General features: G+C 44.7%; 1 protein-coding gene across 3 annotated transcripts in view; it reads right to left on the bottom strand.

The window, feature by feature from the left end:
* The window catches only part of CACHD1 (cache domain containing 1), an 85,075-nt gene extending 60,437 nt beyond the window's left edge, over window positions 1-24,638 (bottom strand). For 2 of the 3 annotated variants that reach the window (XR_015273682.1, XM_086841592.1), the window contains exon 1: window positions 24,352-24,638. Coding sequence is in view for 1 of the 3 variants with exons in the window: in XM_086841592.1 (XP_086697718.1) it covers window positions 24,352-24,558 (207 nt within the window). In the remaining 2 variants the exon portion in view is untranslated. Of the gene's footprint in view, window positions 1-23,370; window positions 23,478-24,351 lie in introns of those variants that run through there. The other variant, XM_086841593.1, reaches the window with a different exon arrangement.
* Window positions 24,639-25,876: the final 1,238 nt, after the last annotated feature.

The following is a 25,876-nucleotide window of genomic DNA, read 5'->3' as shown; positions in this document are numbered from 1 at the left end:
CGGGATTAGGAAAATAGCCACTGAGCTGTAAATGTACTGAAGCTGCTTCACCATCCATACAAGTTATTTAAAAAAAGAAGAAAAAAACAAACACCCATCTTTCAGCAGGTTTAGGGCATTTAGCTGTTACCTATTTGGGTAAGGACTCAATGATAAAAATCAATTTAAAATAAAACAATTTAACAAATAATTTAAAGTAAAACAAAATAATAAAAATTTAAAATAAATAAAATAAATTAATAATTAAATATTATTTAATTAATGAATTAAATAATAAAATAATTTTAAAATAATAAAATTAAAACACAGACAGAATTAGCTCAGCAGGGCTGTGATACTTTTTAAAATTCAAGCAGCCCCTAACCAGGGCCTGGTTCCTACTTGAAAGGTTAATGTTTCAAAAAGCAGTGAGCAAACAAATATCCAACAAATCCTTTTTCTGGTGGGACTCTCCAAGCGAGGTTGTTTTCAGGGAAACCTGTGGCTTCTGCCTGGAGTTTATTTTTGCAGTGTCTGAAGCCATCTCGTGTTCTGTTTTGTTACCATTTTCTAAAACCAAGGAACATTAAATAGAAGCTTCCCAGGAGATCGGGGACATGCTCCGTGTTTTCCTCCAAGAATTTCCAGTGAGACATGGAAGGAGCTGAATTGGAGGAAAACACAGGGAAAGGCAAATCCAGTGGGATGGGAGCACTGAGGGCTCAGATCTGAAAGGAATATCCCAACACCACCCAACAAATGCCTTTCTCCTCCTGTGAGTTTGAAAAAAACACCGTGTTTTCAGCAGGGATTTAACTAATTAATGCTCTTTCACATTATATTATTTGTGGAGCAGCCACAGACACCTGAATCAGAGAGAAAAGTGATGCTGAGCTCAGCTCAGCCAGTGCCTTCACAGGCTCTTGGAAATTAGAACTTTCCTAATTTGTTTCTCTAATTAAAGCCTCTAATTCACTTTTCTAATCAATTGTTTTAATTGACCATAAGCAGTGTGATTTTCACTTTAGCCAGTACATAGCTACCTTTCTTCTCAGATTGATATTATTGGAGTTTGATTGGAAAATGGATAAAATTTGAAGTTTTGCTGAATTAACCTTGATGAGCTTCAATGATGCTGAAAACTGGACACCTAAAATGCAGATTTTATATCCCTCCAATGAAATGTTGCAGAAAGCAGAAGGTAAAGAAGAGCCTAACAAAGACTATCAGTGCTGGAAACTCCCTGTCTGGGGAAAAGATACTAAAAAGACTGAAAAATGTGGATTTATTAGCATGAGAAGTGAGAAATCAATAACCAGAAGAGCACAGAACACTAAAGATAATTATGTAAGTTAGAACCAGTGAACATTGCAGGTTCATACCACACCTTTTGGGTGCACACACTCCTCAGTATTTAAGATTTTAAGTGGGAAAACATCATCTCCCTTCGCATTTTTTTCTTTTCATGAAGATTGCTCATCAAGTCCCTAATTAGGAATAAAGCTCCCACCAGCTTCCACCAGGAGCTCAACACATTTCTGCAGCACTGGAACAAACTCTGGGCAACACAGGAGAACTGGGATTCAAGTTTGATCTTAATTTTGATGGCCAAAAACATCTCAGTGAACATTTATGTATCCCACAGGATCATTTCAGGCCTCAGAGGGGAGATGGGGAGTGGGCACAACACTGAAAAGAAACAAAGTAGAGCACAATTTGTAGAAATTTGTTCCCTTGGAAAACTTCTGGCATTTGCAAGGAGAAAAAACTCTGGAAAACTGAGTGAATACCAAAAATATGCAATCAGGAACCAGTGGGGTTTTTTGTCTTCTTTTTCAAGGGACCAGAGAAGAGGAAGGGGAAAAGAGTGAGAGGGGAAAATGCCCCAAGAAAATGAGTTCCACATGTTCAAGAGATTATTCATTTAGCCAATGTAACTTGACTAAGGTTATTCTCCTGACAATGTGTATGGCAGAAAAAAAGAAAGTCATGCTACCCAACCCTTAAAATACAAAGCAGATGGGTTTCTCAATGGCATTGGATTTCTTCTCCCTACACTTATTCCTCATTCCAGCCTCTAAGATGTAAAACTTACAATATTTCTGTGGTTTTTTTTACAGGTTGAGAACGTTTTGATTATTGAATTGTTTTCACCTTACTGCATTTTGTTAGTCCTTTTCCTTTTAAGAGAACCTAAAATTGAGCATTTAAAAGGAGCAAAACTGAGCAGAGCCTTCATTCTATTGGGAGAACTCTGGGTTTCAGTTTTCTGGTTTGCTTTCAAACTCATGTCAAAATAACTAAAAATTGGGAAAATTTTAAGCAGCAGCCCAAGACTTGTAAACAGCTGCAACCCTAGGGCCAGAAGGGTTTGATAGCACTTTAGTGTAATTACTGTGCTTGTCCAATTTGCTCATGAATACAATGTACAGCAAGTCTGCAGAAAAAACATGCATCAATTGATGTAACATTCCAGCCAGGATTGTGTAATTTTATAGTAAAGCCAGGAAAAAAATCCCAGAGCACAAAGGGACAGACACAGCAAGATTGGTGACTGTTTCCTGATCAGTTTTACATAATTAAGGCAGAGGCTGATGGGTTTTTGCTTGAAGAAATGCTGCAGCACGGGAACTTCAATCTGAAGAAAACAATACCCAAGCAGACAACCTTAAATCCAGGGATTTAAAGATCATAAATCACACCACTGAACTTCTGTGCATGAAATGAATGGGCTGATGGCAACCTAATAACAGAAATGTTTGCTTTAAATGTCCAAGAGTATAATTTTTCAGGATCTCTCAGCAGGAACCATCAGCATCCACAGGATAAATATCCCAAAAGCCTTCCCTACAACCCCTCTGGAATGGGAGCTGTCTCCCAGTGCCTGCACTTGGAGAGACACCCAGATTTAAAGTTTTAGCATAAACTGAAATCCATGTGCAGGTGCTTGCACCAAAACACCCACATTTTTGTCAAGAGATAAAAATGGATGAGTAGTAACCTGAAAAAAAACTGGCAGTGCATAATTTCCTCCCTGTGAGTCAGTGTCTGCAATAAAAAACTACAAGGTTGCTCTCATTTATAGTATTAGTTGCATTAATAAGGACAGAAATTTTAAGGTCACTTGTTTAAATACTTCATCTGCATCATTTTTATATGATACTTGTACATTATTTTTATTTTATACAATCCACATCCTTCCTTTCCTGAGCAGAAAGGAGGAAGGGGTGCAAATCTGTGCAATTTTAAATTCTTAGGTTGAATCTCTCACTTGAAATTAAAAGAACTTTAAAAAATAACTCAAGAAGATAAGCACTTTGCATTAATTCTATGAACCACTCCCTGGGTGTTATTTTCAAATAACTCCTACATCCCAAAGTGACTCCAGACACATCAGGAGAGGTGTCCTGGCCAAGCAGAGCACCTCAGCAGGTCCTGTCCCACCTTGGCTGTTCTGCAGCTCCTGGGGACACAAGGCCAGTCCCAGGGCTGTGACCCCACATTTAAAAGGGGGATCAGTCACCAAACACTTCCAGAAGCAGAGGAGAGGCCATTGAAGCTGCACTCATCTGACCCCGGGATTTGAAATCCCCCAGGAGTCTCTGTGGGCTACAGGAAACACCATTTTGCCACACTTCAGCGCTAATGAAAAGAGAATTACTCCTCCACCAGCACTGGAAATGGGAATTTCCCCCTCTGCTCCCAAAACAGGGGTGGAATGAACTCAGAGCACACTGATGGATCTGACAGCTTGGTATTCCATGAGCCACAATTCCACCTGGAATCACTGGTGCCTTTTTGGGGCCACCTAAAAGCAGAGGCCAGACAGAGTTGAGGGAATAAAAAGCTGCTCTATTTATTGAAGGGCCTTCAGGTGCCTCTCGGGCACACAGAGCCCCCCAGGGGCTGCACCCAAAATGAACCACGGCTTTTACACTTTGATAAATCTGCTCCATTTCCATATTGGGGGTTCATTTCCCAGTTCCAGCTCCAGCTCATGAAGTCATTTAGCCCCAGTTTGCCGCCCCCAGCTCACTTTTGTTTCCATCTCTCAGGCCTGAGGCAGTGAGGAGTCCTTGATGCCCAGGCCTGGAGAGGAATTGCTGTGTCTGCCCAAAGTGGGAAAGCAGCTGAAGGTGGAACGTGGAGTTTGGAGCTGTGCACTAAAGAACTGCAGGATTACAGATACATGAGAAATAGAAAAGATAAAACCCCAAGGCGTCACCACCAACACCCTAAACACACTGCCAGCACTGACAAACTGCATCCTGCAGCCCAAAAATCAACAGACAGGTGCAAAATAGCAAATAACTCCTGGGTAAATAAAGCAAAGAAGGTAATGCCCAAAAGAAAGTGCTCAAGCACTTTTCCCAGGAGCTGAGCTGTCCCACAGCATCCAGAGGTCCCCACAATCCCTAGGACTGTTCTTCCCTCGTTTTTTCAGGGAGCAGCACAAGTACCAAAAGCTTGGGAATGCTCTCTGGGAGCTGCTGCTGAACTTCTCCCATTATCTCGGGACACAGGAGGAGGCAGAGCAGCCCGAAGAAAACAAATGTAATCTCCTGGAAAGAGCACAGCCATTAGATGTTATCAGTTTGCAAAAAAAAAATTAAAGATTGAGACTGGAGGAAGCTCATGAATTGAATTCTTACAGCACTTCAAAGCAATTTGTGCATGAATGCAAGCATTTATTCTTCTAATTAAAAAAGGGAAAAAGAAGTAAAATAGCAAGACATCATTTACATGAAAGAGGGGGGAGTAAAAAAAACACCAAAAAACAACCAACAACCAAAACTCAAACAAAACCTCCAGTGTTAATCAAGCACAGAGTGGATTCCAACCCAGAAAAGGGAGAGAAAGCTCCAGATTTAATGAGGGAAGGTGCTGGAGAGGAGCAGAACTCGCCTTGGTGCTTTCTGCAGTGCTCCTGCCAAGCTGTCCCACAGGAATTTCTACAGCCAGCCTTTGGGAGCAAAAAAATCATCAGATGTTGTGCAAAGCAGGGATTTTCTTTTATTCCTGCCCCCTCTCATTGTTTCCCAAACGAGCCAAGGGTGGGGGCTCCAGGGTCCTGGATCCCAGGGGATGGGATGGTCCCACCACTGCAGGGATGAAGAGGGTTTTTTAAAAGATTATTTATTCTAAATAAAGGCAATGATCCCAGCCCTCTAAAAACGAGCTGTGCTGAAATGATTATAAATATATTTACCATTCAAACACTGAGTAGCAAGAAGTTACACTCGACTCCAATTTAAAAATCACGGTGTGCTCTTCTGAGGAGCTGATTAACAACACAGAATAATTTCTGTGTCTGAAATTAGCAGCTGAAATTTGTAAGAACTGCCCCCCAAAAAATCTCCCTAAAGGCATTTCACCTGTGCACACACAAGCCCTCAGGTCACTCAGCAGGATTTTTTTCAGTTTCCCCTCAGGCATCTCCTCCTTAGCCAGGGGAGGAGCTTTTTGCAGTTATTTCAATGCCAGGGATGCTCTGGGCTCCAGATTCCCACAAATCCAAGCCACACATCCTAGGATTCACTGCAGGGGAAAAGTTCTGCTGGCTTATCCCAGATTTCCCATTCCTTATCCTCAAGTTTTCAAGGGAGAAATGCACTACCTGCAGCTTCAGCTCTGCCTGGAAAAACTGCACATTTGGGGCTTTTTATAAGGTCAGTGTTACTCATCAAAGATAGAGGAAAACATGGGAGAGAAATCACAAAAAACACAAAGAGAAAGGAGGAAAAAGAACCCAGCTTTCAGGATGTTTAGAAACAGCCTGGCTTCTTTCCGAAGTTTGTTTTTTCCTCTGTTCTGAGCTGTTTTTACCTCCCCAATGCAAACTTCCAAGTCCAGGAACAGACTGGGCTGAGAACTGCACAATCCCAGCTGTGGGGGATGGAATTAATATCTCAAATTGATATCAGATGAATGTTTTGCAATCTAAATCACACCAGATATCTTGCTACAAACCTGTAAACACAGTCCTGGGACCCTGCCCATCCACACAATCTTGTCATTTCTGCCCAACAGAGCACAACATCATGAGGACAGGGCAGACAACAGAATGTGAGAGCAGATTTTTACTGTTTAAAAAGGGATTTAAACTGGAGGGAAGCAGCTTTTCAGAAAAAAAACCAAGCCAGGAAGTTGACAGTGGTAGCATTAATTCCTATCCTGACGTGATGTCATTGCCAGTTGGGTTGTACCTATTAAAAAAGATCAAAAAGGCCTCAAGTGCACACACATTGTTAAAATTCAAACAGGAACAGAGGCAATTATTATTTTTCATTCCCTCTATAAATATTATCACAAGCTGCTTTTTCACAAAACATTTACAAACTACGCAGCAAATCCATTGCTCCTGGTAAATGAACACAAACCAATTTCTCTTTCAAAACAGGGGAGAATGACTTGACCTCTTTTTTAATTTCCAATCATGTTTAACTTTGTGGAAGCAAAATATTTTGGAATCTCTGGAGAAAAGGCTGCTCGTTTACTCCAAACTAATCTCTGCTGTGATTTCTTTCTATGAACTCCCTTATTTGAGAAGCACTTGTGCTGATCATGGGTAGTGTCATCTTCATTAAAGATAATCAAAAATCCCTAGGCAGATATTTGCACTTGAAATTAGATGCTTCCTTATATTTCAACATTTCCTAACATCCATTCATATTTAATTCTCCAGGATGCTTCAATGCCCATGAAATATGGATCAGTCCAAGCAGTTTTCCAATTAGAAATCGTTCAGAGCACGAGGCCAACAGGACTGAGTGGCAAACCTGAAATTGAATTAAGGATTTAAGGCTGGATAGAGACCACCTCCAGCTCAGCAACTAAAGAAATTCCCTTTCTTTTGCCTTTCTGTGTAATTATCTGTGTGTTGCACATCTGTCTGAACACGCAGGAACGACACCATAATCCACTTTGGGATCGGGATTAGCGAGTTCAGGCTCCAAGGAGAAATAAAGGCATTAACGCTGCTTTGAATGGAGAATGGAAGTAGATTAATGCTACTCAGGGAATGAATATTCCTGTTGTCTCACAGTAACTCCTGCACTGGTAGCAGGATTTGACTGTCAGGAAGTGGAAGGGGAAAAAAAAAAAAGGACTTAATGGGCTGAAATATTTTTATTACGCTGATAGTGATAATTTATCTTCATAAATTAATGAATAAATTTCAACTTTAATAAATTGCTGATGCCCAGGAATTCACTTAGGTCTCTGTTTCAGCATGGAATCTGTATTTTAATTTCCAGATTCCATCTGTGTTTTCACAATGTAGTTTTTGTATTGGGAACTGAGAGACACTGGAACAGCTCAAAACTCCTGTCTCACCTCCCCAGCTGGACTTTTATTCTGGTTTTTCACTCCTAACAAGGACACAAACACAAAGCTACAAAATCAAAAGCGGGAAGAAATATAAAAGTTCAAAACATTCTAAAAAGTGATGTCCATCCTCAAACACAGAGGATGAAAATGAACGAAGGGTGTGAATCTCAGGGTGAGAATGAACTGAAAGAATATCAAATTTCTTATAAAGAAAAAGTAAGTTATGAAAATTCTCAGAGGCATGCAGGGCAAATCCTTTCTCCAGTATCTCAAAGAACATCAAAACAGGGTTATAAATTAGGGGATGTGCTCCTGTTTCTCACTTGCAAATGAATGAAGAATAAATGGCAATAGGAAGCAGCTGCCTGTATCTTTCTGGGTGGAAGTGGTAAGAATTTAGGCAAAATTTAAAGTAAAAATGACAACGTGGCCACTGTAACACAGTCACTGAATCCCAGGTCACCACTACCTCCAGTTCCCACTGTGTTTTCCACATTTCCTGGATCTTCAGTCCCTCATCCCCCTGTGCCAGACTTGGCTCCCTCCTCCATGAAACATTTCCAGTCTGAGCATTTTCTCATGGAAACACCAATTATCCACACAGAGAAGGTCCCATGGTGTGTTTGGGTTTCCTCTGCTCCACATGTCCAGAGCAGGTGAGCCCTGCATCAACCTAAAAAATGTGGAATGCCAACCAAATCCTCCCCAAACACCGAGTCAGGGATGAATATATGATAATTACTGGACTTTAGGACAGTTTAGGAGTGACATTCTGATTGATAATAACTAATTGCTTATGTTAATTGGATATTTTTTCATGTATTTGTATCCAATTTCCAGCATTATCAACCACAAGCTACTATTTCTATAAAAGTGATTGGATCTTCTCATTTAAATAACCAAAAAAGAGCAGGAGTCTCCCACGATGCAGCTAAAAAATGCATAAAGTGTAGAAGAAACTGGGGGAAAGAAGGTTCCTGAATTAATTTTGATGTGTTCCTTGTGGAGAGAGGGGACACAATGAGATGAATATTTTCTACACTGTCAATGCCATTTTAAGTTCACAAGTTGCAAAATCAGCTTTGCTTTTAGAGTTTGGCATATCCTGATCAAGCACTAAAACTGCCCTGGAAGACAAAATCAAAACAAACCCACACAAAACAACACCCAACCTGAAAGATTCATCTGCTGACAAAGATATTGGTTTAAAGAAAACCCAAAGCTGCATTTAACACAAACCCCCCTATTAATCAGCTTTTGTTCCACCTGTTCTGAAGATTTTACATTGATTTTACACCTCTTCATTAAAAAAATAAAGTTTTTCCATGATATTCATGGAATCCCAGAGTGGTTTGGGGTGGAAGAGACCTTGAAGCTCATCCAGTTCCACCCCATGCCATGGGCAGGGGGAGTTTCCACCAGACCAGGCTGCTCCAAGTCATTATTCAGGAGATAAAATCCAGATTATTCCACTTAGTTAGAAGTAAGAAGATGAAATATTTTTCATGGAAACTTCAGGGGGAGAAAACAATGTTTGGAAATAGCACTGATGAGCTGGAAACACTTCCAGGACATGGAGAGCACATGAGGTTCCCCATCCCAGACTGTTCCTACAACTTTCCTGTCCAGGTATTGAGAACTTATAAGGAAAACCAAGGTTTTCATAACTCACCTTCAGAGGATTTCATCAGGATTTATCCCTCAAATCAAAAGCAGTCCTGAGAATCAAACCATTTATCAAAAAAAAAAGTCCTCCTGCTACACCAAGGTTTGAATCCTGCACAAGCCACTCATTTAAGAGCTGGACTCGATGATTTTTGTGAGTCCCTTCCAAGTCAGAATAATGAGTTGATTTCTGAGGTGATTTCCTTCTAATTTTAAATATTTATCCCTTTGCCACGCCCCAGACAGTTGTTCACCACAGAGGTTGTATAGGATGTTAACAGCCACCAAAAGAGGCTGTTCAGGTTTCAATTTCTCCAATTTCTTCTCAATTTCTCCAATTTCCAAACAGAGAAATCTCTACCTCCTTCTCCACAGAGGCATTTTTGGTACACAGTGGTAGAGGAGGAGCCACAGCCATGGTCAGATGTGAGGAGTCCATGACCTGCAGCTCCTCTGAGAGCAGAAGAGCTGAAAACAGCCTCCAACCACTCGTTTTTTGGGGGTAGAAATGTACTGAGCAAAGGAAAAAAAACACAAAAGAAAGACCAAATTGCCATTTTCTTACCCAGACAGAAACAAAACCCAGCACCGCATCTCACAGAAGAAGTTCTGATCAGATTTTACAACTCCATAATTTATTACCACATTCATTCCAGCAGATTGTTTTATTTTAAATACAATCTCCCCCCGCAAAAAAGCCACATTTAGGTTTTCAAAGATTCTTAATTTTCCTTTCAGTGAGGTATTACTGTATTTCCTTGTCCTTGGAGAGTTTTATCTGGGATTACACACATGTACCAAAACACAGCTGTTCCACTTCTTGGCTCCTTTATTTTTTTCCCAGAGAAAAACCTGCCTCTATCAGGCACCCAATTAGCTGCTCACTATCAAAAAGCTGCTGGGCCCTTTCATCTGCTTGAAAACTGGATTCAAGTGAGAGGGTGTCATGGAAACTGTGGCTGGGGTCATTTCCTGTTGCAGTTTTCCAGTCACCAAAAATAAAATAGCAATAACAATACTAGAAGGGTTTTTTTGCCAATTAAAAAAAAAAAAAAATGAGTATTTGTTATCCCAGCGTGCAAAGCAGTAGCTGTGTGAAAAGGAAAATTATATTATTTTTCATGAGAAATCATCATCTGACAAAGTAGAAATTGATTTCAGTGTTCAACTCTCTCTTCAAACATGAAGATTGCACGTGCAGAACACAAAATTTGCAGTAAATACACAGTGAAATGAATGAAGAATTTAAAATTAAAAGCCCAGCTCACACTGCTACCACAGTTTTGTTTTTCAAAATATTTCACTGAGCAAGTGGGATGGAAAATTTTAGATAATTATATAGGAGAGTCTAGCTAATGAGCTAAGGACAATACTGAAAACTAAAACAAAAAAATAAAAATGGGAAAGTTCATGAACCAGGGAGCTTTTTCACCTTAAATGAGTCATAAATAGAAGTAATTAAAAATTAAAAAAAAAACCAAGAAAATCTCCGTCCTTTGCTGGATTTTCTTCTATTTTGATGAAAAAAGGAGAGAGAAAAATGCCATGAATTTGCACACATTCCCAAATAACCGATCTTTTAAACACAGAGTTAAGTGGGGGGATAACAGGGAAATACAAATCAATTCCTCTTAGAGAAGAATTAAATCACAGATGTGACTTCTGCATGAGCTTTGGTGAGAAGAGATTGAGGAACATCCATTTATGAGCACACCTAGGAAAGTCCTCATTTGGTTTAAACAGAAAATGCCCTGAGTTCACTTGGCAAAAAGGCCTTGAGTGCTTTGTTTCCAAAAGCTTCTTCCAATTATCCAGGTGAAATTGTCCCTCAGAGCTCTGTGACATCAGTGCAGAACATCTTGGTGCTCCTGAGACAAGAAGTGCTTTCAGGTTCCAGAAGAACAGAGCCCAGCCCTCTGCCTTCCACCCCGTTCCTGTTCCAAGCACGTTCCTCTGGCAGCCTTTTCCACCTGAATTCCCTGCCAATCCCTCTGAGGGCACCTGGGTGCAGCCCAGCCCTTGCTTTTACCCTCAGCCACCTCACAGCTCTGCCCCTGGAGAAGCTGCAGGTGCTCATCTTGAGCCAGACACAAGAACTTCGGCTCTCTCTTGATGTGCTGGAGTCTCCAGTGTGGAGAACTGAGGGATGAGATGGAGACAGGCAGCTGGAGCTGAGGGCAAGGAGCAAGGTCAGGTTCACCACAGGCATTGCTGGAATCCCCACACATCTGGCTGGAGCTACCCAAGCAGCTCCCAGATCTTCCCCACCGGAATGCACAACTTTGGAATGCACGAGCAGCGTTTGCACACCGACCTTTCCCACCAGGGACGGCTCAGGGTGGACAGCAGCAGGAATTTCCCCATGGAAAGGGAGCTCAGGCACTGGAACTGCCCAGGGAGGGTTGGAGTGCCCATCCCTGGAGGTGTCCAAGGAATTCCTGGAGGTGGCACTGGGTCCTCTGGGTTGGGCACAGCTGGGACTCGGTGACCTTGGAGGGCTTTTCCAACCTTAATGATTCTGGGATCTGACCAAACTAGAAACCCAACTGCAATCACATCTATCCAAGTTCTAACTTGATTAAATACGTGCATTTTCTTGTCTGTGTTCTCCTACCCCCACAGTCTGGGGTTTTTTTAATAATCTTCTCTCACTTCATCTCTACTCAGCAATTTCCAGACTGGAATAGATTTCCTGAAGTTTTTGCAGGAAAACAAAAGCACCACGTGAATTAGCACCAACACAAAGGAAGACATCTTTATCAGACAACCCAGGATTTGTTTTGCTGAAGTTTCACTCTTTTTGTTAATGGAAAGTTAAACATATATCCATTAAATTCTTGTTTTCATGAAGATTATTGTCAGGTCAAGCTGAACATATCCATGACCTTGCAGCCTTATTATTTTAGGATGAAAGGTAAAGGTTAGAAAAATGTTATTTAAGAGCCACGGACAGGAAACAAAATGTAGCTGAGAGATTAAAGAAAAGATGAAAGACAACATCAAATCTCACTTTACAGAAATAATAAATAAAAAACCAATAAATAAATCCAATGCTGTTGTGGTAAGTGGCCATTACAGACAAACCTGAGATATAAAAGTTGTGCCCAGGTGTGGACACTGCTGCCACAATCCCGGCTGGGATTCCCGGGAAGGCCGAGGTCATTGGGAATGCAAAGCCCCAGCTGGGCCAGGAGGAACTGGAGAGTTCAGAGCCCTCCCCCACTCCCATCCTGCTCCCCATTATTCTCCACTCAAGCTGAAAGCCACAAGGGCTTTTCCTCGGCCCCTCTGTGTCAGCCAGACTTGGGAAGCTCCGCAGGAATTGCTGAGGGATCCAGGAAGGCACAAAAGGCTCCAGCCACAAAGAGCCCTTTCATCTGGGCCGTGTGTCCATTAAACACGTCCTGCTAATGTGCATGCGTTTTATAAAGTGATTATAAAGTGAAGGCTCAGTCACTAACTCAACTGCACAATAAGATTTTTAAAGTCTATCACTGGAAAATTGGGATTTGAAATGAGGAGCTGGGAATGCTGCACCAGGGCTGGGTACCCCAGGTGAACGGGGATTTTGTATTTAAGGCTTTCATTTCTTTCTTTAGCGGCGCTCAGGCACCTCACACTGTTCAGGAAAACATGGAAAAGAGGATTCAAGACCTGACAACGTTCCTACACCAAACATGATGCTCTGGCAGGTTGGAAACAGAAAGTTAATAAATAAATAAATAGCAGAAGTAATAGATCAGATCTTGCTGTCACACCATGGATCAGGATGAACTGGTGAGCTGCCACTCCTGCTCCTATCAACACCAAAGCCACTTCATCCTCTTTCTTCATCTTTTGCCCCCCTTTCCTTATCCCACAGGGGCTCAGCATCTCCTGAGATTTTGAGTAACTAAGGTAGGTACAGACTCCTGCCAGCTCTGTGAGGAAAGGAAGTTGTCTTCTGTCCACCAAAAGGAAAAAAAAAAAAAGGCTTTTTAAAAAGTAATTTAAAAAAAAAAAAAATCCTTTTTTTCTTTCTACATCATCAAAGCAAAGGCAGAAGTTAAGAATCCTCCCCAGTGTGGGTGTGGCTGTGGGCCAGCTTTGCATTCCAGCCTGTGCAAACCACAGCCTTGCTATAGCAGGGTTTCCGTATTTTAAATGTATTTTTAGACTTAGGGCCCGATGCTGACACTGGCTCGAACTTCATTTCTGAGCAAGGGTCCCAAAAAGGATCCCAAACAAACTGTGAATCTATTTTCAGGATTAAGATGAAATGTCCTCTCCCAGCAGCAGCAGCAGCTCCAGCCCAGCTCCTCACAGGACAAGGAGGGAGAGTGGATGGATGCAGAACGGCTGGGGTTTGTCAGGCACGCTTCATCCATCCACATCCTGCCAAGAACAGAGAATCCCAAACTGCTTTGGGATGGAAGGACCTTAAAGATCATCTCATTCCACCCCTGCCATGGAAGGGACACCTCCCCACACCCCAGGCTGCTCCAAGCCCTGTCCAGCCCGGCCTCGGGCACTGCCAGGGATCCAGGGGCAGCCACAGCTGCTCTGAACACGCCGTGCCAGGGCCTCACAAGGAACAATTTCCTCCAAATATCCCATCCAAACCTGCTCTCTCCAGTTTCATGCCATTCCTCCTTCTCCTATCACTCCATGCCCACATCAAAAGCCCCTCATGGATATCTTCCATCAAACAGGAGATTCCAGAGGATCTGTTGCCATCCCGTTATTTATTCCCTATTGGAATACTGTTGGAGAGGTCCCTGCCACACCAGAGCTGCCACCAGGCACCTCAGCTGTGCAGAGTGAGGCCAAGCGCTCACCCAGGCAGGCAAGAAGCCTCCAGCACTCCATTGGCACCGGGAAGCAAGGAGACAGGGAATGGCAAAAATGGCAGAAAACAGGGAATGCTGGAGAGCCTTGGGAAGGCAGCAGAAATCCAGCCCTGCTGCTCCTTCCCCCTGCACAGGAGTTTGGTGCACAAGGAACCCCCTGTGCTTCCCAAGGAGCCACGGTTTGGGATCGAAGACCTGGGACAAGAAGGGACATTTTCTGTATCGAAGCTGCAGGAAGAGCTGGGTTAATAAAAACCAGGGAAGAGCCTGGAATGAGCCTGACTTCCACCTGCACTACACATCGAGATTCCAAAGAATCCCAAATTACCGCTTTCCTTCACTAAATATTTTAATCTCTATTATCCCCTTGGAGCTGCTTATTTTTCCTCTTCTTTATCCTGACTTTTCAGGCTCTGTGAAGCCATCCAGACGACACACACCAAGACACGACAGACACCAAGGTCTGACGTTTCCAATGAGCCTCCCCAGAGCTCTGCATTCATTTCATCCCCACTCCACATCTTCCCAAAATAGCTGCTGCACCTTTGCTCCTCACGAGGAGAAATCCATGAAAACCATGGTGTTGGATGTTGGGTTTCATGTATTTTTGGAGGCCAAGTTTCTATTCTTGGAAAGGTAGGAAAAAGCAGCGTTTCAAAGTCTGAGGTTGCAATTACCAGAACATACTTTTTTTTTTTTAAACGTATTCCTAGACTTTCAGCCAACCACTTTCTGAATAAATACATAAATATGAAAGGGGAGGCAAAATTCTATTTATGTGACATCACAGTGAATCAATATTTTAAAATTCATGAGATTGAATTTCACACCAAATAAAAATAAACAACTGGTCATTTCTATTAAAGAAGTTATCTCCTATCATGGCTATGTTGGGGTTGCTTTAATTTTGACTTTGCAGACAGTAGTTTTAATGGAAATACAGCATCATCAGTATTTAAAATTTCAGAAACCAAGCACAACTTTTGGAATAGAATTCCTGTTCCCAGTGGTGAGCTCAGCACAGCAGAGGTTCCTCTCTGCCAAGAACAGCTGGATCATCAGTGAACTGAATTTAACAACTTCAAGACCATCAAGCACATCCATCAAAGCAGCTACTGAAATGATCTAGGGATTGTAAAATATAACAGCAGCAGAATTCAAAAGGAAGAGCCAGGATATGATAATTTATAATTATAGTTTCATTTCACTCAAAAAGAAAACATTAAAAATAAGATCTCTTGTTTTCCCCAATTGCACTAATGAGCAGTAATTCACAAGAGAAGTTTGGCTACTCGGTGCCAATAGGTTTGGATTTGCCGCCTCGACCTTGCTGAAGCTCATCTAAAGCTAAAAAACCCTCAGTTTACAATTTTCATCCTCCTCCTGCAGTGTATGTGAATATTAACTTATTTCCATTTTTTTAACGAGAACCTCCTTCAAGGAAGACACAAGAGACTGTGTAGCCAGGAAGAACATTTCCTAATTTTAATCAAACACATCAAAGACTGAAATTTACAGTTTAAAACCAGCTGCCCAAGCAGGATTTCTGCCTAATGTGACAAATAAGCATCCTCAGTTTCCTTATTTCCTTATTCCTTCAGCATCCTCATTCCTGCCTGCTCCAGAAAGGGCAGTTTTCCCTACAAAATGTTGTGTGCAGCTGAACTCCACCAAAAAAGACCAAGGGAATAAATCCCACGTCCCACCTGGCAGTCCTGGAGAGCCACTGGCAAAAGGAATGAAAGACAATTCTGAAATTCATATTCCAGACAATTCTTTGGGCAAACAATGTGCTCAAGGATGTAGAAAAATACCCTTTCATTGTTGAAACTGCTAAGTGTATTAACCTCAAATTAAAATCACTTCTATTTTTAGCCTTCAATGCCTTCCATACCACACAAAAATCCTGTCTCCAAAATGTTGGTTTGGCCCCTCTGGAATACACCTGCCCATGAGGGCCTGACCAGACTGTTGCAAACTGGAAATATATAGAAAAACAACAACAAAAAAAAGTCTTTCTTTTTTTTGGAGGTTCAACTGGAAGCTGAATGTGCAATGTGAATTAAAATGTGAACTGCAATTTAGGATCCACAGAGTGGAAGTGGCTTTTCCTCCTCATTTCACACTCCTTGTAATGATGGGAGATGCTGCTTCTTTCTTATTCTCCCAATTAGTCTTTATCAAATGTCAGAAATCCCACATGATTTCAATATTGGAGAAAAGAGGAAAAAACAATCTGCTAATTCACTGACCATGAGCAAGGCAATAAAAATACCCTGGATGTGAGTTTTCTGTATCCACCTCCCATCAGCAGCTGTCCCCGTGCTGGTTTGTGATGGACAGGTGATCACTGGAAGGAAATACTTCAGGAAAACCTCTCCCAAAAAATGCACAATTCCATAGCTATGCCAAGGAGTCCATTGTAGGGTATTCCCAAAAAGCTCTCCTGGCTTCCAGCACATCCAACACCTCAGCAGTTCCTTCAGCCCAAAAAGCTTCACAGCACTCGTTTTTCTCTTCCAGTACAAGTTGAGCATGACCAGGCTCTGCTGAGGACTGGGGATGCTGGTTCCCGAGCTTTGGGAAGCATCGGGAGCTGAGCCATCCCACGCTGGAGCAATCCCACCTGACACAGCTCCAGCTCTGCTGTCACCCCCCAGCTCTCCTGACCGGTTTCCAGTGTCACATCCATGCCACGTGGAGAGGGGAAGGACAGGGAATCACCTCTGGCAGGGTGAGATCCCTGTGCTTCCAGGGAAAAGTGCTCGGATTCGGATAAATCCCAGGCCTGACTCACCACCCATTTCAGTGCCAAATGCTGCTCTGCCCCACACGCTCTGGGGTTCCTTTATTTCCCAACAAATGAAAGGCTCTCCTGGCTCTCCCTGTGGCATTCCCAAGGCTTGGGAAGCCCTTTCCAACCTTGGCTCAGAGCCTGGTCCTGCTCCAGGCAAACAGGCTTCCACTGCAGCTCTTTTTGGGAGTCTGTCCCCTCTCCCCCCAGCCCATCACCGCAAACACCTCTGCAGGTTTGGTTTGAGTCCTGAGGTCAAAGTACAGCCCAAAAGGAAATGTTTCTAATTCTTCCTTTGCTGAAAGGAGAGAAGCAGGGCAGGCAGGTCACAGGAGCACCTCAGCCCTTTGGTGTGGTACCACCACATCACCTCTGTCCAGCTGAACTCATCTCCACATGCAGTTTGGTGTGAAATCCCAAAAAACCAGCACAAAAATAACCCTAGCATGGTGAACACACCAGAAATTCTGCTTAAGGCATTCCAGCTCCTAGAAACTTTTATGGCAACTTCCAGATGTGTCTATTTTAAAGTTGGTTGGGTTTCTTTTCCCCCTGGCCTCATTCCCACCTGTGACAATCCTAAGTGTAGCCAGAAATTCCTCCAGCATCACAGGGATATGTTCAAAAGAAGGTCAAAACTGGACAGGGAGCATTGGCTAGACAGTTCTGCAGACATGCTGAAAGGAAAATTACAGTTTTTTATCCTAAAGGTGGAAGGGGGTTCAAATCACAGAGTCCAAGTTGTGCAAATCCGTGAGCTCAGAGGCCAACAGCACCACAAAAAGCTGTTTTTATCAGCTGCTCCTGCCTGGAAAGCTGCTAAAGGGAGATGTAATAGTTTGCTTTTACTAATTATTGTAATTGTGCAAATATACTTTTCCAAAATCACTTGGGAGACTCTCCATGGAGGCAGTTGATAAAGTGACTCCGTTAACACTTTTCCTGGGATTGGAAATGAGTGTTCCTGATTTGTGGCACCAGCATTGTTTTAAAAGCCAGCTCAGATTTTCACTGCTAAAGCAGACACATAATTTCATCCAGATTTCTACACATGGAAGAACACACAGAGCACAGGATTCAAGCAATAACTTGGCTTATGTTTCACATCAGAAAAGGAAAATTTCCACAACAGACATTGCATAAGCACTAATGTTTTTATGCTGTTTTCCATGGAAAAGAGAACACAAGGATATCCTTTCAGATTTCATTAACATTGCACGGTATTGAACAAGAAACTGCACAAAAGTGATGATGGAGGAATGCAGGCTCTCTGTATTTTTATACTTTATCCTGCATTAAACCTATAATACAAGAACTATTAATCAAAACCTCAGTAAAATTTTTGACAGACAAAACAAAGATTGATGCACGAGATAAGTCACTAAAATTGAAATTATTAAATTAAATTATTTATCTACAAAAAAAAAACAACCCCACATTAAAAAGAATAAAATTGAGTATTTTTCTATTCAACTGCATCAAAATAAATCATTCCTGGGCCATTTATCCAACCCTTATCCATGAAGAATTGCTATTTCCAAGCCTCACAGAGAGCTCAGGTAGCCCCAAATCCCAGCTCCGTCTATTGAGTGCCCTAACAACAGAAATAAATGAAATTTGGGGTGCTCCCTTACAGCTGGGCAGTTGCACACAGGAAGGCACTGAAGTGACAAAGCTCCAAGCATTTCTCAGCCAATTTCTCCCCCATAAATTGACAAACAAAAAAAAAAAAATCTGTTTATTCTTATCAGTCTCCTGAAATACACAGATCTAAAAGAATAACTAGGAAACGCACGCACAAGAAAACTTCTTGTTTTGTTTTTTTTTTCCCAATCCAAACACGTTTTGCCTCTGAAAGAAGAGAATTTCTCAATGTTTTTTGACAACAAAAATGAGGCTTTTTTCTCCCCAGTGCCTTGCCAGGCTATGGCAGCAGAGCACTTCACAGGCACCAACCTCTCCAAGAAAAACTGGGAGCATTTCTTGCGCGCCTTCCTTGCGTTATCAGCCCTGCCACAGCTGAGATTCCCAGTCACTTCCCAGAATATCTGAATTCCTGCTGTCCCAGGGACTGCAGGATCCTTGGGCACAGCTCATTATCTGCCAGCCCACCTTGCTGCTCCACATCCCAACTTTTATCTGGCCAGGCCAGCTGCATTCCCGGTGTTTGAAGTGGAATGTCAGCCTTGGCTGATGCCACATGACTGAGGATGCCCCGACCCTTTGAAGAGACGACTCAAAGCCTAATTAAAAATTCAGATTTGGTTTGTCCTTCCACCAGGACCTCTCGCTGTCTTTTGGAAACGTTTTATGTTAGGAAAAAAGAAGGAATATGTGTGGGAAAGGATAAAAAATTTAGGCTGTCAGAGCTCCTTGAATAAAGCTGCTGTAGCTGGATTCAAACTGAGGCATAATCATGGACAACAGATGAGGTTTTGCTGCACTGCTTTCTACTCTTAATTATTCCTACAGCACACACTACTGCTAAATAATATTAAAATAACCCAAAAAAGGTACAACTGAACGCTTAACAGCCTTCCTGACTTCTGGGTTTTATTTATATCAGCACCACAAGCTGAAAATAATAGGGGAAAAAAAAGGAAGCAGTTTTTTGTGCCGAGGTCCAGGTTTCAGAGCTGGAGGATGTAGGGTTTTACACCACTTGCTGTGCAAGTCACCACAGATTTATTTATAAGGATTCATCAAAAGAAGTGGAGAAATGTGTGAAACCTCTGATTTCAGAGATGGAGAACCACCGTTCTGGTATTTAAATTGGTCTGCAGGACAGCTCAAAATGGGATTTATCTCTTTTCTAAGTAGTAAATCCATCAGCCAGAAGACAATCCCATTAGGAAAAAAAATAAAGAAAATAATGCTGCATTCTGTCAGTGCTCATTTTCAAAAGGATTGAATAAACAGATAGCTCTGGTGACTCCTTGCCATCCCAAAAATCCTCAAAAAATGTGGATTTTTCAGCCCATATAAACCCCTGGACATCTCCCCATCTCCATGCTGTGCTTGTCTCAGTGTAATCTGTTCTTCTCGAAAAACATGGCCAGACAAGTTATTAGGAAGATAAATAAATAATATACTTGCCAATCAACCAGGAGAAGCCTGTAGTAAGCCCTTATTTTACACATCACTGCATCACCTGATGAATTAATATATTATTGTTTGCACAGTATTAGTATTAAAAATGAACTGGGGAAAAAAAGTGACCAGCAAACTGCTTTTTTTTTTAAGATTCAAAATGCATTTTTTTTAATTCCAGCCTCCAAGACCAGTAACAGACAATAAGAAATGTGCTTCCTTCACAGAGTAGGAATTAAGGATTAAGATGGCAGAACTGCTTTCACAAATATTCAAGGCCCTCTGGGCCTACAACTTTTGTTACTGTCTGGCTGGAAACATCAACATGCATTTTGAGAGTTAGAGAGGCATTTAATGCTTTTCATCTTCAAAGCATTTCTTACTCCTTTCAACTCTGGCTGCAAGTATTATATCCCTGTTTTGGAGATGGAAATGTTACTCTGCCCCACGCTATCAAAAAATATTCCTCCTCATCTCACCCAGAGCAGATTTAGAAGGTTAAACCTCACCAAAACCAAACCAACCACTCACTAAAGTTCTGATTTCTTCTTTTCCTGCCTTCAACTCCCAACTAAAGAATTCCAGTTGTTTCAACCAACAACCTACCCTGTAATTTCAGCCAGGCCAGAGAAGCTGGGATCAGACGAGCCAGGTAACAGCGATGGTGAAACTCCACCCGCAGATCAGGTCATACCACAACCACCAATTTAGTTATAATTTTAGTCAAAAAAAAAGCTCTTAACTTTTAATTAGTGTTGAGTGTCAGCTCTGCCCGGAGAATATATTACAGGACTGTCACACAAGTACTCATTGAGCAAGCTCCAGCCCTTGGCAAGCGATGCCATGGGGTATTTAGGATGCAGTTTGCTGAGGAATGACAAGGAGTACGGAGCTGGGATTGCACACTGCCTCCCAAGGATGCAGCCTGCTGCCAGAAGGTGTTTCCTGGAATGACAGGGATGCTGTCAATGTGCTCTGCCTGCTGAAAAAACAAGGGAACAGTTACAGGTGACTGGGGTACAGCACAAGCCACAGTCTTTCTCCAGCACCCTCCATTCCGCAGGGGAGAGGGGAGAGATTGTGGTGAGGCTGTTCCTGGTTGATTTGGGAAATCACTTTGGACAGAAACATAAACAGACCACCTCTGCTGCTCAGGCCAAAAATCCTTATAAAGATTTGTATGTACACACCACTCACACCCCAGTACATGAAAGGGAAGACACAGAATATTAAGGCACAGCAACATTAACTGGGAGTTTGGCAGAACTGTCAAACAGAAGAGGAACAATAATTAATCAGAGCAACAGAGAAAATCAGACAACTGATGAGCTTTCAATATTTAACCACTCCTGCAGAAATAACACAGAGGCAGACACCCAGGAACCCACACACACTGCAGAGCCCAGCACGTGTTCTCACTAAGGGAATCCTTGGTATGGTACAAATATGTATATTCTAATTGGAAATTTAAATAAGAACCTCTTCAGCTGCCATTCAGCACGTTCAGCAAATGATGCAACTCACGAGTTGTCACCTACACTACATGATCCTCAGCTGCTCTAGGCAGTACCATTCAAGGAATAAATTTATAAATGAAACCAGAGCACTTGCATGGGCGAGGAAACAAAGCACTCCCCAAAGGTAACAGTCACTGCCCTCATGCAAGTCTCTGTAAATAGAAAGCAGTGATGTGAGTGCCAAAATCAGACTGCTGCTGCCACCAGAAACCTCTCTCATCCTCAGTCCGCCTGTAGCTTCAGCCTCTCTTCCAGCTGCACCTCACTCCCCAACAATGCAAAATAACGTGAGCTGATGAGAAGCACTTGGTCCTCAGCGCTGCTGGACCATGAGGCACAGGCAGAAGGAGAAGGGACATGGGAAGGAGACGCCGCGCAGAGGAGAAGGAGCTCGTTCACAACACCGCCAGTGCTCCCTCAGAAATCTGATTTATTTCATATCTCACGGCTTCCATGTTCATTACTCCCTGCCCCTTCTCACAGGCATTTAAAGCTCACAAATTCTGTGTTTCTCCTCTTACCTCTTCCACTTGCTCCTCTGGTGTCTGTTCTGGAGACTCCACCTCATCCTGCCTTCCTGCACTTACAGAGGCTCCGTCTACACTTCCCTCTTTTCCCAGACTCAAAACACACCCAACCAACCTCTCACCTTCACTCTATTGAAGCATTTCCACCTGCTCCTGCCCTCATTGGATGCTTCCTTCCCACCTCCAGCTCAGACATTCCCTTCCTGCAAAGCCCTCTGGTGACACCACCTCCTGCCTGTTACCGGGATGTGCAGATGTGGGAGCCACAGCTGGCAAGGACCAGAGCATGGGGAGAGCACGCAAGGGAAGCATTAAATCCTGCCACTTCCTCCTCTCTGCTTTCTGAAGCAAAATAAAACCGCAGCTCGCTAATGGCTGGATATCAACCCTTCCTCCTGCCACCACAGCTTCCCCTCACTAGTCCTGATTTGGGGCCAGTCACCCTCTAAACCAGGACAACACCCTTGGATTTATACCCAGTTGAAGTGTAAAAGCGTTCTCGCTCTCCTTCCAAAATCCCACACCTTTCTTTTCTGCCTTTTCTACAAACACAACCTGTTTGCATCAGCCCAAGCATCCCCACTGTGCTGGCAGCCCTCACCTGGTGCTCCCCACCACTCACCAACAGCCCTGAACAAGCAGAAAAAAATGGAATTTTGTGCCAGCTACACCCAGCCCTGCCTGAGCAGGCTTTGGGAATTTCAGCCCTAAAACCAAGTGAGAAGCACGGGCTGCAGTGACACATGTCATAACATTTTTTGTTCTACTGTAGGAGGTCAGCAAAAAAGCTTCTAAAATCAGGGGAGGTTTGTTCCCACTGGTTTTTAATCTTAAACAGCTGTAATAATGTTCCAGGGGGGAGCAAAGGACAGGCTGGGCATTAGCGTGATGGGAGCTGAGACAGTCAAAATATGAAGCATATAAAAATAGAGCTCAGTATGAAAAGTGTTTCAGTTTAACTACCAGTTTCACCACTTTAAATTACTTCAGGGCCTTAAATATCCAACTAATAGTAAACAGAATTTTAACATTATTTGCATCCCCGTGCACTGGCATCCAGATTGTTCCCGAGCTTGGATCATCGGTACAATTCTTGGAAAGAAAACCTGGCTCATCCTATGGTTAATTCCTGTAACAATGTGTATTTTCATGAGCTGTTTTTTTTTCAAATACAACACACGCTGAGGTGACCATATTATAATTTTTTTTTTCTTTAACGCCAGAAACGGATTTAGCAATGCAATTATACTGACTTCATTTGCATTAACAGAGACTCCACCAAAGCAAAGGATTATGCTTATATCTTTTGAGGAGAAATACATACATGCGTATGCACGGCAGAAGGGGAAAAAAAAGGGACTTCCTTGAATTCAGTACATCAATAATGTACCTTGTTAAGTGAAGTCATTTAAATCCGAGTCTTCTTAGCATCAAGGACAAGAGACAGCTCAGTGTTTGCCCGGACAAAACGAGCCCTAGGAGGCCGCCCAGCACAATGATGGTCCAGAGGTGAGAGAATGCAGCCAGTTTAGAGAAGATAAAAGGCCATTTGGGTAGAGACCCCCGCTGATCCTATGAAAGTGTCTCCTTTTCAATTTGGGAGGCTTTTAAAACTGCATTTGCTACTGACCATACCTTACCCTGAAAGCCGCCTGGGATCCGATTTCACTTTTTCCCCCCCGCCCGGAGAGGGTCGGCAGCCGCCGGCTGTACCGCAGGTACCGGCGCTCCCTGCAAGTCCCACCAGCCCCTCGCACAACACCGCACAACTCCCGGCAACGAGAATAATCCGAACCCCGCCGCCAACCCAGCAACTGAATAAACTCCTCTGCGGCCGGGAAACATCGCTTTCCCCGCGATCGCCCCGCAGCTCCTGCCCGCGGGATGCTCGGCCGGGACCGGCTCAGCACCGAGCCCCCAGCCCGGAGCTGCCCCGGGGCACGGCGGCCTCAGCCCCCGGCCCGGGCTCCGACCCCTCCGCCACTGCGGGAGCCGCTTTTGGCTACTCCTATTGTGTAAATTACAAATAAAACAAGAAACTGCCCGTGCCCCGCCGCTACGGCCCCGCTCGCCTTCGGGCGGGCGGCACTGCGGGGGAAGCGGGGCCGGGGGAAGCCGGGGCTGAGGGGAACCGGGACTGAGGGAAGCCGAGGCCGGGGGAAGCTGGGGCTGAGGGGAACCGGGGCCGGCGAAAGCCGGGGCAAATCGGGGCTGAGGGGATCCGGAGCTGAAGGGAGCCGGGGCTGAGGGGATCCGGAGCTGAAGGGAGCCGGGGCTGAGGGGATCCGGAGCTGAAGGGAGCCGGGGCTGAAGGGGATCCGGAGCTGAAGGGAGCCGGGGCTGAGGGGATCCGGAGCTGAAGGGAGCCGGGGCTGAAGGGGGGAGCCGGGGCTGAAGGGGGGAGCCGGGGCTGAAGGGGGGAGCCGGGGCTGAAGGGGGGGAGCCGGGGAGGGAAAGTTTGCGAAGAAGAAAAGAACCGAGGAAGGGACGGGGAAGAAAGAAAGGAATGGAGAGAGCAAAGGCAAGGCAGGAATCGGGAAGAGCGTGTGGAGGAGGGAGGGAGGGAGGGAAGGAAGGAGGGAGGGAAAACCAGGCGAGGCGCGGGCCGGGTCGGGCCATACCTGCATGGTGACGACCCTCAGCTCCTCGGTGGCGAGTTTCCTCATCTGGCTGGCCAGGACTTGCGCCTCGTCCAGGATGGAGAACTCCGCCTCGGCGGCGCCCAGCGCGCACAGCAGCGCCAGGCACAGGAGGCCGAGCGGCCCCCGGCCCCGGCGGGCAGGGGCAGCGGCGGTGCGGGGCTGCAGCCGCCCGCCGCCCCGCGCCATGCTGGGGGAGCGCCGCGGGCACCGCCGGCCGCGGGCACCGCCTGCCCCGCTCAGCGCCGCGGGCCGCCCGCCATGCAGGGGACGGCGGCGGGCGCTGCCCCGCGCCCGGCTCCGCGCTCACGGCGCTCCGCGGGCCCCGGCGCTGGAGAGAGAAGGAGAGACGCAAACTGCGGCGCGGAGGAGGAGCGGGAGCGGCGGGGCCGAGCGGAGGCGCCGCGGGCAGGGGGAGGCGTCTGGGGCCGGCGGGCTGCGGGCGGGGGCCGGGCCGGGCCCCCCGCGCCAGCCCCGCCCCGGAGGCCGCCGTGCCCCCGGGCCGGCCGCGGGACGCGGAGCGGGGCGCCTCGGATCGGTCCTCAGCGTCTTCCGAAAAGTCACCGCTCTGCCGCCTTTGATTTTACTCTTTTAAAACTTTTTTCTTTTTTTTTTTCCCCCTTTTTATTTTATTTATTTTATCAGTGTTGAACGTCTCCTTTCGCAACCCCCCGGAGCCATCCGTGCCACGGCACCGCCCAGCACGGCCTCGTGTCAGGCAGCGAGCCTTGAGGAAATGTTTGTCGTGAAACTGACTCGGGCAATAAACAAATAAAAATGAATGGAAGGAACGGCGGCAAAGCCACCCCATGGCACACACAGCTGCGCTCCCTGGAAGAACAAAAGGGATGAGACGATGAGCCAAGATAACCTGGAGAAACACTCTCAATGGGGCAGGAATCAAAGAATCACAGAATGGTTTGGGTTGGAAGGACCTTAAAATCCATCCAGTGCCAGCCCAGCCATGGCAGGGACAGCTCCCACTGTCCCAGGCTGCTCCAAACCCATCCAGCCTGGCCTTGGGCACTGCCAGGGATCCAGGGACAGCCCCAGCTGCTCTGGGCACCCTGTGCCAGGGCCTCACACCCTCACAGGGAAGAATTTATTCCTGATTTCTAATCTAAACCTAATTCCCTTCAGTTTAAAGACATTCCCCCCTTGTCCTATCACTATACCCTTGTAAAAAGCTGTGTTGCCACGTGCAAGGCAAGCCCTGCATCCAGTAACGTAGCAGCATATTGAAATGCTAGAATCACAGAAAAAGTAAATTGGAAAAGACCCCCAAGATCATCAAATCCAACCATTAACCCAGCACTGCTAAGCCACGTCCCCAGGAGCCACCTCCACACACTTTTGAACACTTCCAGTGGTGCTGATCCCATAGCTGTCCTGACCTTCCTCACACCTTCCCTCCTGACCAGCAGGAACCAAGCTGCACCATCAGGTTGTATTAGGAAAACTCAAACAAAGACTAAATTTGGGGAGTGAAAGCCAAATTTCCATTGTG

Source organism: Cyanistes caeruleus, chromosome 9 (assembly GCF_971803275.1).
Source record: "Cyanistes caeruleus chromosome 9, bCyaCae1.hap1.1, whole genome shotgun sequence".
Classification (NCBI taxonomy): Eukaryota; Metazoa; Chordata; class Aves; order Passeriformes; family Paridae; genus Cyanistes; species Cyanistes caeruleus.
The sequence above is the reverse complement of the archived record's forward strand: the minus strand, read 5'-3'. Positions and strand labels throughout refer to the sequence as shown.